General features: G+C 42.8%; 1 protein-coding gene across 1 annotated transcript in view; it reads right to left on the bottom strand.

Annotated features, from left to right (window-relative positions):
* Positions 1-18,142, bottom strand: part of gpr158b (G protein-coupled receptor 158b) — a gene marked incomplete at both ends in the record, with an annotated part of 79,768 nt that overhangs the window by 21,166 nt on the left and 40,460 nt on the right. Inside the window, 4 exons of the mRNA XM_083992154.1 lie at positions 63-301; positions 2,944-3,053; positions 14,236-14,304; positions 16,178-16,389. Coding sequence (XP_083848280.1) covers positions 63-301; positions 2,944-3,053; positions 14,236-14,304; positions 16,178-16,389 — 630 coding nt within the window. The remainder of the gene's footprint in view (positions 1-62; positions 302-2,943; positions 3,054-14,235; positions 14,305-16,177; positions 16,390-18,142) is intronic.

Genomic DNA, 18,142 nt, shown 5'->3' with positions numbered 1-18,142 from the left:
AACATCAATACACAGTGGCCACATGTAAACACGCACACACACACACGCGTACACACACTTACCGACAGCCATCATGTAGTCCCAGCGGTCCAGCAGACACATGCTGAACTGCATTCCCTCGGGGGTGAGGCCTGTGGTGATCAGGGCCCGACTCAGCTCAGGGTTCTGGCACACGGCGGACGTCCAGGCCACCAGGAACCACAGCACCACCAGCAGGATCACCGCCAGCAGCCGCACCACGCGCCAGCTGGTCATGTACGGCGTCCTCTGGGCCGTACGGGACAGGAACACCTTTAACACCCTGGGAGACACGAGCACTTGAATTAAAAGCAGCAGTGAAACAAGACTGGCTGTGCTCATCCCCTCCATGTACGTTAAAGGGATAGTAGCATTTTTTTTTAAAAGTGGGGTTGTATGATCTACAAATAGCCCCTAAGTACTTTAATTGAAGTAGAAGACGCTCTGCACTCCTCCCGTTAGCAACGCCAGCCCATAATAGCCCTGCCCAGAGATTTACAACATACAGTGTTGTGAACAGACCCAAAGAAACGGCCTATTTTCGCAGCCTAAAAGAGGTTTTACCTGAAAAAAAAATACACAGTTCCATTGTTATATGGATATATGGCTATAATATAATTTTTTCCAGCCCCTCAAAGTGCAGTTTTTATTTGGACCTAACCAACTCACGTATCCCTTCGCCCAGGGTTAGCGCCCGCCGATCAGCAGTTGGTTAGGTCCAAATAAAAACTGCGTTTTTCCTTATATATTTCTTTGGGTCTGTTCACAACACTGTATGTTGTAAATCTCTGGGCAGGGCTATGGGCTGGCGTTGCTAACGGGAGGAGTGCAGAGAGTCTTCTACTGCAATTAAAGTACTTAGGGGCTATTTGTAGATCATACAGCCCCACTTTAAAAAAATGCTACTATCCCTTTAAGTATAGCTGGTGTAACGTATTGTGCTGCAGGGAGAAGTGAAGGGACAGTGTGAGGGGAAATTTAACCACATGGAATATGATGATACAAGGGAGATTAACATTATGTTTAAGGCAAAACAGTGATAAACCTATACTAACATTACAAAATTATTGACTCGATGTAAACACAGAATTGTTGACGAAGTCAGGACGATTTCACTTATTCTCCTGTTGTGATATTGTATACTGTTTTAGCCTATATAATTTTTCTGAATCATTTATTGAATGTATCCTAACTTCCTCATTTATTAGCTGGTTTAATGGTCTTGATAGCCTACATGGTAATGTGAAAGTTTACTCAAATATAATTGGAGTCGGGCAAAGAGACTTGTGCTCCCTTTGGGAGGATTAGGGAGGGAGGGGGTGGGCAAAGAGCAAAAAGGATCATCAGCCAATCAGACTCTGTTCTGTCCAGTGCATTTACTAAAGCCCTCAGGCATGGTGTTACTATATGTGGCCCTGAGGAGACAAGCTGCCCCAAGTCCTTCTTTCCTCCCACTATGAGGCTGCTAAAGGGCCACAGTTGCAGTTTTAATGTACGTAATGTAGGTATTCATATTATTGTTTTTAATTTTATTTGTTTTATATTTTAGCTTCCATTTTTTTGTTGTTCCCTCGTATTTGGAGCACATATGCTGATCTGTTTTGGACTGGGTAAGCTGCAAATGACTCCTTCCTCTTGGGATTAATAAAGTTGTCTGAATTTGAATCTTAGACAAAATGCATGCAGCAGCAGTTTATTTATAAGATGCACAGTATTTATAGTCTACACTACATGCACACAAGACAGCGGCGCCTCTGTAAAGGGAATTAAAAAGGCAGCCCATCAGACAGAATAGTTGAAGTGGGATAAAGTGATCTGAAGTGGAGATGTGGGGCTACATGAGGAGATATCTGCCACACACTAGTCCACACACACAGAAAAGTATTCTCTGTTTGCTGTGCTCATCTGCAGTCTCTCGACCAGACTGTGACAAATCTATCTCATCTCTGATATATTCAGTGGGACCGGGCTCTAAGAGCTTGCCCACGGGACACACTTCACACCCGCCCAGCTCGGAAGAAAATCAAATTGGTAATTTTGCCGAGGGAACACTTTGGCCGCCCTTTGACCTCCTTCTCTCATCTCCTGCAACAGTTGCTTGGAGCTGAAGAGCAGGGATGAGACTGAGTGTGTGCATGTGTACATGTGTGTGTGTGTGTGTGTGTGTGTGTGTGCATCTGTATAGATACTTCAGCAGGCAGACGCTGATAGGCCGGACCTGATGTGAAATTCAAATGCGCTTATAGGCAAGACTGCGTGCATATGTGTGAGAGAGGGAAGTGAATTATTGAGAACGAGGAAGACTAATTTACAGGGCAGGTTAACAGGAGAGGAGAGGAGAGGAGAGGAGAGGAGAGGAGAGGAGAGGAGAGGAGAGGAGAGGAGAGGAGAGGTCAGGAGAGAGGACAGGAGAGAGGAGAGGAGAGGAGAGGAGAGGAGAGGAGAGGAGAGGAGAGGAGAGGAGAGGAGAGGAGAGGTCAGGAGAGAGGACAGGAGAGAGGAGAGGAGAGGAGAGGAGAGGAGAGGAGAGGAGAGGAGAGGAGAGGAGAGGAGAGGAGAGGAGAGGAGAGGAGAAAGGAGGAGAGGAGAGGACAGAAGAGAGGAGAGGAGAGGAGAGGAGAGGAGAGGAGAGGAGAGGAGAGGAGAGGAGAGGAGAGGAGAGGAGAGGAGAGGAGAGGAGAGGAGAGGAGAAAAAGGAGGAGAGGAGAGGACAGAAGAGAGGACAGGAGAGAGGAGAGGAGACAAGAGGAGGAAAGACAAGGAAATAGGATGAGGAGAGAAAAGATACAGAGGCAAAGCAGGGATTGAGACAAGGTGAGGGGGTTATAGGAGGGTGTGAGAGAGACAGAGAGGACTAATTCAAAGGAAGGTCACACAAAGTGCAGAAACGACTGCTGCTCTGCTCCCAGTGTGGTTGTAGTTTACCTGTACAGTTTGAGGACGATGGTGCCGTACATGGTGGCGAAACCCAGGAGGCGGACCCACCTCAAGAGGATACAGCGAAACACACTGGGATGGAAGTACAGGATCATCACCTGCGGAGAGGGAGGTGCAGCGGTGTCAGATCACACAGTCTGGGACTCTGGGTGATAGCTACTTTGTTTTCTGGTCAGCAGCGGTGAATCACTCACAGTCCTGGGGGTCCCTAGAATAAGATGCAAAACTAGAGGTAACAGAGCTTTTGCGGTGGCAGCACCCAGGCTGGGAAACTATGTTTACTATGTATACTGTGGAACTGTTTATTTGTGCATGCGTATGGATCTGAGTCTGAATGTGTTTGATATAATGTGTCCGATATGACTTGTGCAGCACTTTGGTCAACAATGGTTGTTTTTAAACATGCTATATAAATAAACTTGAACTGAACTGAACTGTCCTCCCATATTCACACAGAAAGGAGTCGGAAATGAAAATGATGAAAGTCTGACAGCCTGTGAGAACCGGAGCTGGAGGCTGATTTGGCCATGCAGATATCTCACACCTCCACAGCTCCCACTGACATCTCCTAGCTGTATGTTGTTCATATGTCAGCTGCCAGAACGCATTAGCAAAGAGAGGCTGACAGGGTTATTCTCTATAATGTCATGTGGTGATGTTTAACAACCTTGTTTTTCTATACGTGCCTGTGTGTGTGACTAAATCTGAGTTTGTGCATTTGCATGTTGATCTGTGTTTCTCTATGCATGGACATGGACATGTGTCTCAGTGTGCATGTGCAGATGAGCTTTCTGACTCTGTGCCTGATCTGTCTCAGAACAGAGAATTTGCCGGTGGCTGATAAAATGTCAGCCTATCATTTTCTGCTTGGTGGGAGATTTATTCGCACATATTACTGTTAAAGACGAGGCAGCGACAGAGACGGAGGAGAAGGCGTGCAAAGATCAGAGCTTCCATTTGCACGTCTGTTACGGCTTGGTTTCATTTCATCAGCACCTATCTCAGCAGGACGACACATGTCAAATCTCCAGCGCGGCCTCGAGTGAAGCTGAAGATCCCGGGCGGTGAATACCTGCTTCACTCACCTGGTGGGGGGGATACACATCCTCCTCCATGCTGCTGAGCGCGGCTCCTTCCTGAGTGCTGCTGTTTAAATGTGTCTGCATTAATGTGCAGGAAGCATCAGAGGTACTCAAGTCTTAACTCTGGTGATTACAGCCTGTTGAAGCCACGTTTAATCAGCACAGCTCTCGCCTGATGAACAATGATACATTATTCAATACAGATGTATAATGGAACAGGTGCACTGATCATAATCAAAATGCCCATACTGAAATGTAACACATGATGTATGATGATGTTGCCATATACGCAAGAATATCTTATCATATACTTATGATAAGATATGTACAGTATACTTATCTTATCATATACACATGCTTTGGATATGTGAAGTGACATTCACTTTACTGAGAAAGTATTTGTAGCTACTGTCTATCAAATACAGTATATCTATTGATTAACCATACCCTATAACAGTGGTTCCCAAACCTTTTGTGGCCAAGGCACACCAAAGGACAAGTAAAAATCTCAAGGCACATCTGTTGTTCAAAATAGCCTTCATAACACGTGTTATCACTTATATCATGTAAAATATCTGTAAATGTGCATAATTATTTAATAATGCCAAATGAAATGTGACAAAGAAAACTAGGCTACATTACTCACAAAATCATATTTATTAACGAAATATTTCAAAGATTAATTTGAAACTTTATCAAATTAGGCTTCATCAAAGCAGCAATACAACCATTTAAACCAGACAGGTCACAATAACCGTCCATGGTCCTACAGATTGATCAGCATTGAAACATATTGTGTGAAATATGGGGTTCTCTTTGAGGATTTTTTTTTAAGAATTGTTTTTAGGTATAGAGTTTGCCTCTGTATTATGAAATGAACGCATACAAAGTACTGATAGTAAATTAAAAATAATTATTTTTTGTGTAGTTGTATAGTGCAATAATAATGTATGGTTGTCACAAAATCCCACGGCACACCTGGACTTGCCTCACGGCACACCAGTGTGCCGCGGCACACCGTTTGGGAACCACTGCCCTATAAGTTAACAATATGTACAATTTATATATACAAGTTGATAGCATGTACATATACAAATTCTAATAATACTGATTTCTTAATTTTAAGCAATTCTGTCTTCACAATCTGGGAAAGTTGTCACAGACATTGGACCCTGCCGGATCTCAATAAATTAGAATATCATGGAAAAGTTAATTTATTTCAGTAGTTCAATTCAATAGTGAAACTCATATATTTTATGAATTCATTTCAGGTTTCATATACATGCAATTGTGTCACATAATGTTAATTTCATATGTGCACTTTTTTCATATATGGAAATTTAATATGGTCTATGTACATACAGTAGATGTTAAAAAAGCCTGTCATGGTGTGTCCTTAGTTCCCGTTTTATTGTGTTAAAGTTCATGAGTCCTCCAACATGAACATCCAGGCTGCTTCTCTGTCTGGCTCGGAGGCGGTTCAGGTCTTAAGACACTGACTTTTAGTTATTAGAATTAGAAAAAAATGTTGCTGCTAAATGTTTGACTACATTCACCAGTCAGTTACTTTTCCAGTCTGCCCTCAGGTCCGGGACCTGAAGTGCAGAAGACTTTTAGAGGAGCATAATAACAACTGAACCAAGATGAGAGTTACAAGCTGTAAAACGGAAATAATGAGGCAAAAGGCACAAGGAAGCTGCAGAGTTGGTGATTATTCTTTGTGCATTCAGCACTATGAGAGACTCCTTTGATTTTATTCATCTGATTCATTGTTTATATAAAAACGCCAATTAGAGCTGCTGCAAAGAATAGACTCCCATTTTTACGTTCACCTTAAAGCAGCACAGACGTGCCTGTACAGTATATAGGCCACAATCCATGGCTTATTGTTTGCTATAATTGCTCCTGAAGTCAATACAGGACAGAAACTTATCCTGACTCAGAGTCAATAGAAGAGATGGTGATGAAATGTTCTATCAAAAATACATTTAAAGTTAATAAGAGGCCTTGCAGCCTGAGCTGAATCAGTCAAATGATTTTATTCCAACCTTACAGTCAGGAGGACTTTCCACCTCCTGAGTTTCTTAGCTGAGCCGCAGTGAAAAAAACAGAAACACAAAGAAGGACCTTGGTACCAGAGGACTGTAATTTTGGAAGCTTGATTTAACGAACTCAGACTGCTGAAATCTCAAATTAACTGCAGCTGAACCTCTGTAACTCTCCGTATGATGAATGTGGATTTTGTCCCTGCTCTGGTGTGGACAGCAGGAACAACCACAGCTGCCAGGAAGAGTTTGAATTTACATCTGGACCTGTAAGTCCTGTAACAGGACTTGACTCTGTCCTTGTGGTGGCTTTAACCTTTACAAGACTGTGATGCAGTCAGTGTAAAAACTGAATTGCTGAATTGCAAAGTATGACTCAGACATACAGTAAAACACAACTGCACATGATTACATACATAATTGCAGGTGCACAGAGGTGAATTAGTGAATGAGCAGTGTCCAGCTGTGGGCGGATGGTGCAGTCAGTTTACAGATGTAGTATAAGTACATCCCATGAGGAGTCTAGCCAGTGATTTATCTCCGCTCTTATCCTTACGACGCCTTGGCATTCAAGAGGCAGCGGCTCTCTGGTGTAATTAAAGGGATAGTTCAACATTTTTGAAAATTGGCCCATCGCCATGATCCCCCTAGTAATAGCAGTAGGTTCGTTACCTTTAATTGTTGGTCCAAGCTGCTTTTAGATCGGGGGAGAAGAATACCGAGCGGCGCAGCTACACTACGGAGGCTAATGGAATTTCTTGGTTTTGCTCATCAAACTCAGCAAATACACAACCAAAAAACTCAAAAACGCTGTGGTGGACAAGATGTGACCTGCACATTTACCACGCTATGAGATAATAGCGGAAAGTTAAGAGAAGTGAAGCAAATACTCGGAACTACTTTCTTCAGTGAACCACTGGTCGGAGGGACACAGTGTGCGCACCTCAGCCAGTGCCGTAGTATACGGACGTATCTGCAGTAAACAGGCGCTTTTGAAATCACTCCGCCGAGCAGCCGTCTAGAGTGTAAAGTCCGACTTTGCCTCTAAAACAACTCCATCTCGCAACTTTCCGCTATTATCTCATAGCGTGGTGAATGTGCAGGTCACAACTTGTCCACCACAGCGTTTTTGAGTTTTTTGGTTGTGTATTTGCTGAGTTTGATGAGCAAAACCAAGAAATTCCATTAGCCTCCGTAGTGTAGCTGCGCCGCTCGGTATTCTTCTCCCCCGATCTAAAAGCAGCTTGGACCAACAATTAAAGGTAACGAACCTACTGCTATTACTAGGGGGATCATGGCGATGGGCCAATTTTCAAAAATGTTGAACTATCCCTTTAAGCTTGAGAAACAGCAGCACCTGCAACTTCTTTCCCCCCAGAAAAGAAGCAGAACATCTGTGGCAAACTCAAGTAAAAACTCTTCGCCAAACCCTGAGGCTGCAGGAGCCTGGCTGTGAGATGCGTTAAAAGAATAAAAGTGTTCCTTTTTTTTTTAACCAAGAAGAATAAAAACAGACTGATGAAATGACAGAAAATATCAAATCTGACAACACCTCACACAGCGATTCAGAGAGTTAATATAAAAAAACAAAGTGGAGCGATGACACACAGTGAAGATGTATCACAGGGAAACCAGGGCTGCGCTACTCTACTGCATGTTACTGGCTTTAATCATCACAATCCTGCTGCATGTGGTTTATAATCACACACAGTCTCAAAACGATCAAAAAATGTATTTCACCCACTGGTATTGGTCCGGAGTTAAGAGTTCCAATATGTGGATTCTCAGCCTTCTGCCCGTCCTCTCTCACCTCAGCTCTGTGAGTGCAGACGTCTCTCTCACCTCCTGATTAACAATGTGACACACAGAGTCAAAGCACCGAGCCCACTTTTCCCTCCATCCACAATCCTCATCAAAACCTCGGCGCGTCAAAGTCTGTCATTGGTATGCTGGTCGTGAGAGCGCGGGAAGCCGAGTCCATATTATACCCAAGAACAGGAATTATAGCTGTTCCCCCTTAATGCTCCACTGCCGGCTTTAAGTCACCGTTGCAGCTCAGGATCTGATAAATTAGCTGGTGAATGGTAGACAGGTATGGATGAAAGAAAAACAGAGCAGGAGTTTTACTTTACACATCCAATTTGAAACAAACTGAATCCCAGATTTTGCAGAGCATCCTCTGAACATGATGCAGAACTCCAACGGCAATAACTTCACTGAAAAAAAAGAATTTTTAAATCAAGTTTTTAAAGGAATAATTAAACATTCGTGGAAATGTCATTACTTGCATACAAAAACAGTCGATTAGAGAATTTCTTAAAAACGAAACTGTTTCTTTTTATCTGCGTTGATTGATTTTCACAGGACAACAAGCTGTAAGCCTGGCCGTGTCAAATAACACCTCATGAAATTATTATGGTCTTAGCAAAAGCGGCTTACTGACATATCAAAAAAGCATGCGGGCAAATTAGGGAGGAGACTTGCACCTTTGTTGAAATTAATTGGGGAAATATTTACTATTTCATCCCTCCCTGCCTTTTCCCATGACTTCATTGAGCACGTGGACATGAGACGTGATGCTTGTTTGTTATTGTCATGCATCATTTTATTCTGAAAATCCTGACAAAAGGTGAGCTTTGATGTAAGGGAGAGATCTTTAGCCTACAAAGATTCAAGGAAATGAAAGATAATACAAGCGGGAGTCTTTTGATTTAAAAAGATGAGATTTAGCGTCACTGTGTCTGTGACCAACCTCGTCTCTGTGGTTCCTGCATCAACAAAACAAAAAGCCAGAGCCACAGAATCTGCAGGTGAGATTAGAAAATGTCTCACAGTCACAGCAGATGGTTCCAACAGAGGAGCACATCCCTCAAGGGGTTTACACATTTATTTCTTGAAAATCCATCATGTTAAGATTTCAATTAATTGAAAAAAAAAAAAAAAACCAGAGTATCTGATTCAAATTAGAGGGAAAAAAATGATATAAAACCCGTTTCAGGCATTTATATTAGTGAACATATTTAGTTCAAGTGAACTGTCTGCAGAGTCTGGGTCTGTGTGTGTGTGTGTGTGTGTGTGTGTGTGTGTGTGTGTGTGTGTGTGTGTGTGTGTGTGTGTGTGTGTGTGTGTGTGTGTGTGTGTGTGTATATGTGTGTGTGCATATAAATGAGGCAGAAAACAAATGCACATATTATTTAGGCCACCAAAGATAAAACCAAACCTGCGTCCTTGCACCTGACTAACACTCTCTTCTTAGCACTGTTTTCTTTTTCTCTAACTCTCCCAGGTCTTTGTGTTTCTGGAAGACAAATGACTTTATCCTAAGCTATTTATATTCATGATGAGGCCTAACACTTTGTATTTAACACAATAGTCTAATTTATGTAATTACAATATTCTTCCTGTGCGCTCCTGTAAAGCAGATTGAGTCAGAAGATTAACTCATACAGCTCAATCAAATGATACTGTAGATCGGAGATCTCAAATTTCAACAACCCATAGGAGTGCAGCAATTCCCCAGACACTTTCTTTTTTCTTGCAAACTCTTCTTGTTTCAGTCTCTATCCTCCTTTTGTCCTGCTGCCTCTCATGCTAACCCGTGGTTAGGATTAGCATCCTGCCTGGCACCTTCATCTCTTCGCCTCCTGAGCAAACATCCATCCTTCCAGCTCTCCGGTCTACAAGACAGACCAAAATAATAAATCACCTCTGCAAATAAGATGTATAAGTAGGCCACGCTGTTTCTTACACCCACGTACACAAATGCAGGAATGCAAATCCATGCACAAATGCACATGCACACAATCGCAGGAAAATGGGAAGCTACAAATCCACTTAAAAAACACACTCATAATCCATCTCCCATCCGGCCTGTGTGTGCGCGCATACCAGCACACAGACCCACACAAACAGTGTCACGCCCTTTCTGCAGTGCTACCCATGTGGACTACAAAGTCACCGGGGACTGTGCGATAAAAAAGCCACATGTTTATATCGCTCAGAAAGAGAAGGTAGCCCTCCTGGTTTGCATCCAACCTCCAGTGCCTCCTCCATCAATTAATCAGCAGATGTATTTTTAAAACAAGTTGTGCTAGAACTTGATGGACTGTTTAAAAATGCATCGAGCACCAGAGGAGGAGCAGCTTCGCCAGGCTCGCAGCAGCTGAGGAGGCTTGTGGTGGCAGCGAAAAAGAAACAGCGGCAGCAACAAACGATAAGACTGCAGGAGAGGAGACAGACACAAAGGTGAGACGGAGAAAGAGAGAACACGCAGAGGGGGTAATAAAAGGAAAACATGGGGTGAGCGGAGGTAGAGACAGGCAGGAAAAGGTGCTAAGAAATGCAGAAAAAACAAATCCTGAGACGCAGCAGAGCAAAGGGAAGAAAGGACCCATGAGTGTGTGAGAGTGGCAGGGTATTTTGGGGGGGAACTATTTTTGGTACTTGAGTGATCCTTGGGGTGAATAGGGGAGAGGGTGGATGGACAGATGCAAAATCAAATCCATTCTGAGCATCACAGCAGATATGTACACAAAGTCACACAAGGACGAGCCCACAACACCAAAAAAACTACCAGGCTCTCCATTCTGGTGCTAATGTCTTGAGTAACTTCAGAATCAGAACAAAACCTTCATCCCAACAGTCCAGTCCAGTCGGGCGCTCTGAAGCTCTTTCTTCTCAACAGATTTAGTTTTTTGTTCCCTTTTTTTTCCTTTTTATTCTCTTTCAAAATGGCTATCGTCCAGCCATCAGACTTTGTGTTTGAGCAGAGCAGAGGCTCACTGTTGGCAGTCTGTGCCAGTGTTTGAAGGCAGTCAATTCCCGAGTTACATCAGATCTCCCTGTTCCATGGCGCTCAGGTTCCTTCCATCTGTTTCCCTGCTAAAGATGGGCTTCTGACGCGCCACTCCAGGTGCACTGTGGGCTGTGTGCACAAGTGTAAATACACACATATACAACGCACACTGGCGTCCACCCACATGGACCCACTCACACATAGAGACGACACAAAAGCTGGCGAAGGCACATACGCACACAATGAGGCAAACTAATGCTGTACTGTATGCACACGCACTGTGATGTCCGACTCTCTCTTATTGTCCAGACAATGATCAGTAGAATAAGTTAATAACACCCAAAACAGTAGTAGGCAGAGTTTATTGCCTTATTTACGCAGGCAACAACAACAACTTTAAAAAATAGTGACTTGATTTTCCTGCTAAAATGTAGATTCTTTTAAAACATCGAAATGTCAAAATGACCATATCTTAAAGTTGTCATCATGTAGATTTTTATAACATCACACTATTTTGTACCATCTATGGTCAGCATTTATCTGCAATGACTATTCATTTTACATTCAATGATTTCCTCACTGTATAGTAGTGTTCACTTTCAAATTGCCCTCCAATCCCCTGTGCTTTGAAGGCAATTTGAACCATAGCGTACTATATAGAGAGGAAATTACTGAATGTGAACTCAAAGAGCGGTTATTGCAGAGAAAGAAACCCATAAGAGAACTTTATTGTGAAGACATCCGTATATGAGTGGGCATAGAGATGAAATATGAATAGGTCAAAAGAGCCACATTTTACATCTAGTGGAGCTGGTAGTAAGTTTCACTATTTACTATATGCATGTAGCCAACATTAGCATCAACAGCTTTTTACATAGCAGGGTTGATGAGAACTTCTTCTTCTTCTGGCTGGTAACCTAGTAACGTTATGTGGGCAGGGAGAAGTGTGGGAAAAAGCCAAGCCCTTGTTGAAGGGAGATCTCCTGGTTCTTGTTAAAAGGAAGTCATCTGAAAAGAACTGGAAGCACCGTCACCCTCCTAAGTGAACTGTTTTGTTAAGTTATTGTCTTGTCAAATGAACTGACCAAAAGGCGGACCAGGCTGACGGACTTGGGTCAACAAACAAGCAAATGATGCCACTGAAGTTGGGACCAAACCCCTGAAGAGCGGTTGGATGGAGGCTGCAGGCGGAGAGCGGTAAGTCAGGTCTTACACAGTCTGGCAGCCCACTCCCACGATGCTCAATTTCCACATAACATAAATTGCACCCTTAGTACCCATCATCCCTGATCTCAACTTCCTTATATCCACAGTGGTGTGTTGTCGCAAGAGTCTCATGACACAGTGAATGTATAAGAATGAAGCAGGAGCAGGACAGAGAGAGGGACCAACATGGTGGCCTGATGAATCCTCCGGTCTGGACTGATGTTCAAACCAGAGCGGTGCTGAGGCACTGCTTCCTTTCAGTTATCCAGAGGAGAGAGGCAACTCATAAATTAAACATAAATTAATTATGTATTTCAACATAATTATACTATCAAATAGTTTACTTGCTCCGTGCGCCCGGCAGCCGTGACTCTTGGTGAGGGCAAGTGGGGGAAATACTGTACATAAACTCCTGAGGAGGCATCAAGCCACATTTTGGCTCACAACAACAACAACAACAATAACAATAACAACAATCAGGACTATGGCCAGTAAATGAATCTGATTTGTGAGTGTCAATTTTATAATTTGAGGTTGATGGCTCATTATGAATGCTGGACAAACATGACCTAATTCTGTGGTAATTTACTTAGTTATATTCCAGACAGAATACAATAACTACAGGGTCTGGTTGGCTCATGGTTCCCTGTCGTTTATCCCTTATGGTGATCTGTTTGTGTTGTGGATCATTAGAGAGAGATGGGCTGAAATGATTTTGATCACATAGGTAAAATGTATCACTGGAAAGATGGGACTGCCTGTCATTTAGTTAAACATTTTAAAATTCACATTTATTTAATATACATTTTACTCTAACTCGGTGATTGATGTAGTTAATTCTGAAATTCATGATAAAGTCAGATCTTGCCCCCATTTCTGTAAGTTTTTTTTCCCCGTTCAAAAGTAAATAAAACAATGAAGATTACTCACTCCTGAAACATGTAAAAAAGAATCTCCTTAACTCGGACCAAAATACAGGAGCATTTTGCATTTAATATGGATTGAGTATCATCCACACAGACAATATGGCATGCACTGAGGGCCTTTCGTCAGGAATGGACAATTAGTTTGATTCTTAACAAGAGATAAGTCAAAGAAAACTTTAATAGTTAAACTTATAAAGCTTGAAAGATACAAAGAAACCTAACAATCACTCATCTATTTATTGATTTGGTTTGACCTCCATAAGCCACTGTCGGGGTTCCCGGAAATGTATGGATCACATATTAAGGGACTGTGTTACTTAAACAGTATTTAAGGAAGTATTTAAGGAAATATCTTGAATAAGATGACAAAAAGTTAGTCCCAAGTTATATCAAAAGCAAATGAATCATTGTTTAAGGTTAAGGTTAAAGTAGTATGTGTTCACCATTGGTGCAGACGAACGCAGATTTTATACAAATATAAATGTTTTCCAGATGTATTGACTCCTGTTCTTACAGTGTAATGTAATGACATCATAATTATTCAATCAGCACGTGAACGGCCGCCACATCAACAACACCACAATTTGGCAAAGGTCATGTTCAAAATGAATAGAGTGAATCCTAATGTGTCACCTCTGTTGGCACAGCTGTGAACACAGAGGACAATGAACACAACTCTTATACCAGGAAGTAAAAAAGAAATTCAATTTGAGATCAAAGTCTAAAATCTGTCATGTCCTCAGTGTTAAATATGAATGTGAGTCTATGAGCAGAAGTGTGTGTGGTGGGATGTAAAGTGCATAACACAAGGACCTACAGTAATAGGTAATGATAAAGATGGACTGTGCAGCCTCAGGCGTTCAGGGAGTTCACAGTGATAATGACTTAGTTGGACCGTGGACTCTTATAAAAGACTGAAACAAGAGACAGTCGGAGCGGAGGTGGTTTAACTCGAAGATGCAAAGCCAGTGCAACGAATAGAAACCTGAATCTTGTACGTAGACCACAGAGGACCTGTTACTGTATAGTGATACTGTGATGCAATGATCTGTATTATCCCGTATAATCTGTTGCTTTTTGCCTGTAACATCTGGCTTACGCCTCACGAGCTGCTTTGGTCTTTTATAAAATATAGAACAGATAACTTGAATGTGAGAAAACAGAAGCTGATGGATCAACAGACAGACTGAGTGAACTGTGGGTGTAAAATCAGAGGAGTTACTTACCGGGAAGTATAACAACAAAGCTCCAGACAAGATGGCTTCCAGCAGAATGAGACCAGATGTGCGGATGCTCTGAAAAAGAAACGGCAAACAAACCATCAATCAATCAATCAGTCGGTGACAGGGAGCGGCTGATTTATTTCTATCACATACAGAAAGGGGGATGACAGCAAAGGCAAAGAATAAACTTGTGCATCTTTCAAACCACAACAAACAAAAGGGGGGGGTATATATTTTTTTATCGCAGCACTTTTCAGAGTTGGAGTTAATTACCCACTTTACCTTGAAGAAGATTTATTTTATGTCTTTATGTTAATTCAAAGGGTTCCAGGGACATTTCTTGTGAACTGAGAAAAATCTGAGAGATTCTGAAGCAACAACACAAATGTCTATAAATAGCACACAGGCAAAGATTCAACTCAACTTTGCCCGAGGACTGGTTGTAATTATCCTCCACAGCGAGGAGCTCATATTTATTTCACTTTATTCTATTAGCAGAGCGTGCATTATGCAACGACTTTGCTCTGCGTCTTTGAGGATTCGAGGAGGGCTCAGGTAAATGTGGGAAGGATGTTAGTCAAGTCTGACGTACATTAAAGAAATCAAACAAACTTTCCTCACATCAATAAATATGTCCTCAATAAAACGCATGTAGGAGTTTTGATGGGAGGATGTGCAGAAAATGAATATTCATTTAGAGCAATTAACAGACTCTTTACTCCTGTGAGCTACAGACTGAAATCAAGTGCAGTATTAAACTTGAGCTACTTAATCTGGGACAATTATCTGAGTACTTAAATTACTGTGTGAGCCAGTGTCTTCAAGTATCATTTACTTCCATCTCTAATAATGTTTGGTTAAATGAGTGAGATTTGCCCATAAGGATTTATGGCAATGAAAATACTGGATTCCTCAGTTTCCATACTGCAAATTAACAAGGGAGAACAGAAATACAGCAGTGAGACGTAGCTCTATGGGAGGGAATAATGGACTTTAAAGCCCCAGTATGTAACTTATTTGGCTTTTTATTAACAAAAATCAAATATTGCTTTCATAAATACGTATTTCACTGAAGTGGAATCACACCCGCATACAAATGAAAGCTTTCTCGTACCTTAGAATGAGTTGTTACAAGTCGTTACAAATACATAAGTGGGCGACGCACCGAACCGAGGCGGCCATGTTGCATCGCCATTTTTTACGTCGAGTGGCAGCGTGACCGTAGGTAACCACGGAAACTCAGCGGAGCTGTGGGCTCGGCCTGTTTAAACTGTCACCACTGTGTAGTGTGAGGAAGGACGGAGGCACTGATGTTGCATTCAGGTGCAGTCAGGCAGACGGCCGTCGGCAAACCAACCGGATGTCATTTTACTCCACGAGAGAAAGACGGTAAAACGTGGGTCAGGTAAACAATACGACATCACCATGACAACATATTGTCTCGCCTGTATTGTTTTGCCTCGTGCTGGCGGACCACTAGTTTATCCTGTTACATGCAGCGTCTGTTGTCTGTCTGATGTCTGCCCCATTTCACCTGAATGCAACATCAAGAATATGTTCAGATATGCAACCGCACCGCTAGATGGGGGGAATTCCTACATACTATACCTTTAAGCTGGAGAACGGTGGACTCTGAGGAGGAGATTGCACCAAACTAGGACATGCAACCTTAAATCTAATGTGATTGTACTTCTAGTTCATCTTTACTTGGTAGATGCCAAATCTTTCAAACTCTGGTTCAAACGCAGACTTTCCGTTTCAAGATTGTTTCCCCTGATCTCAGACTCGGATCAACCCTGATACACTTGACTAAGTTCCCTCCAGAGCTGCAGCAGCACATTATGTAACTGTTCTCTCAGGCTCAGTGATTAGCAGATCATTTTGTACAATGTGTGAAATCTAAATCTAACCCTCCACCACGTTGACCCCCTGACGCCCCCCTCACCTTGTTCCTCCTGAAGTGGTAGACCAGCACCATGCCGGCCAGGTCCAGCACCATGCACAGGCCCTGGAAGGAGGCCGCGACCAGCCGCAGAGCGCCGTCCTCCTGCACCAGACAGGGCGTGTCGTCGCGGCAGTAGGGGCAGCCCTCGCGGCACGGCAGGCACTTGCTTGACACGTCAGAGGTGTCGTCTCTGTGAGAGCCCTGCTCCTTACCTGAGGACATTGAGATGACACTCTCGGTGGGTATATTGTGCAATGGAAAAACAGCCATTCGGAAAAAAAATTGGATCTAATCAGCACTCGGAACACAGATCTGATTTACTGTCATGTTTGTGAGGATTATCACTGTAATTAATTTGCATTTGGCTGTCACATACCGACTTCTCATTAAATGCTCAGTTAATCAACTTGAAGGAGTAGCAATCATCAAACCAATAGATCACAAAGCCTTGGGGGCCATAATTACAAGAATACAGCGTTTAATTAAGCAGAGGGGGGAATAATGAAGGATCGGGGAGAAAATATTGTGACACTCCTGCCTTTTATCATTTCAGTCAGTGTAATTGTTGGTACACTTGGTTGTGGTTTCCCCCCCAGATTACTTTTGAGTGTTTTGCAGTTCATGCAACTGGATGTGTTCCTCCGGAGGCACCTGTGAAACGTGAAGTTAATCAGCTACATGTAAAGAAAAAAATAAATCCTCTGTTTTCACTTTCATCTATCTATCTATCTATCTATCTATCTATCTATCTATCTATCTATCTATCTATCTATCTATCTATCTATCTATCTATCTATCTATCTATCTATCTATCTATCTATCTATCTATCTGAGATATCAAGGTAAAATGTCCGAGGCCACCAGCTAACAGCACATGGTAACAAGTCAAATTCACGTTTGACTGCACATAATTCATTCCAACATTTCCAAAATAATTTGTTATAGCAGGCTGTCCCCCCCCCCCCCCCCCCCATCTTCTCTCCCCTTTGATATCTGTCCTTTTGGCCTGTTGCTAGGGAACAATAGAAAATCTGTTTGCAGCCTGGTCTGTTTTCAGGCCGATGCACAAGGAATAACAGACAGGTTCCAGGAGAGGGGGGAAGGGGAGGGGTGATTGGTGGGGGGGGCGCCGGTTACCATGACCCAACCTGAGCCGCAGGGATTTTTAATGGCGGGGTCTGCACGGGGTGAGGAGGAGGACCAGTCTCTTCACAGACTACAGGCCTCATTGCAGGGCATTACAATAAAGCTCCAGCTTAGCATACCCCCCCCCCCCCCCCCCCCCCCCCTGGGGTGCTGCTGTATTGTCGGAGTCAGCGATGAAAACCACCGCAGTTGCCTGATTATCTCAGTCATCAGGGCCAAGCTTTCTGCCCGAGGACACTGCAGCGCTCTCAGTCAAGGTGTCAGGATACAGGCATTCAGATCCAGAGCACGAGCACCAGGGAAGTGAGGCTACAGCTGTACTTGAAATTCACAAGGGTGAAGGGAGGAAACTCAGTGGAGGCCATGCAGGTTCAAAGTTGTGCGCACATGTTCAGACTTTAGTTTGGAATTCTAATTTTTCATCAAACTATCACAGCTGACTACATAATGAGGAATATTATCTGTTATATGAGTTCTGTAGGACACAACCAGGGCCGTTGTATAGGGGAGAAAGGTGATGATAATTCTAGGGGCCCAGCACCCAGTGGGGCCCACAAAAAACTAGGGCTGGGACGATATGCTTTTCTCCCAGTTCGATTCTTCTAAGATTTTTTGGATGGCAATTCGATTTAAATTGCAATTCTACGATATTGCCAATTCTCTCGATTTTTAGTCTGCATTTGTAATATTTATCTGCACACAAATACTGTAGGAGCCTATAAATTAACATACTCCATTATAAAGTGAACTTAAACCCTTTTCAAAACCTGTACTCTCTGTATGTAAAAAAAAAGGCTAACAAATGCACATTGCACAATA

This window comes from Trachurus trachurus (assembly GCF_905171665.1).
Source record: "Trachurus trachurus genome assembly, chromosome: 17".
NCBI lineage: Eukaryota > Metazoa > Chordata > Actinopteri > Carangiformes > Carangidae > Trachurus > Trachurus trachurus.
The sequence above is the reverse complement of the archived record's forward strand: the minus strand, read 5'-3'. Positions and strand labels throughout refer to the sequence as shown.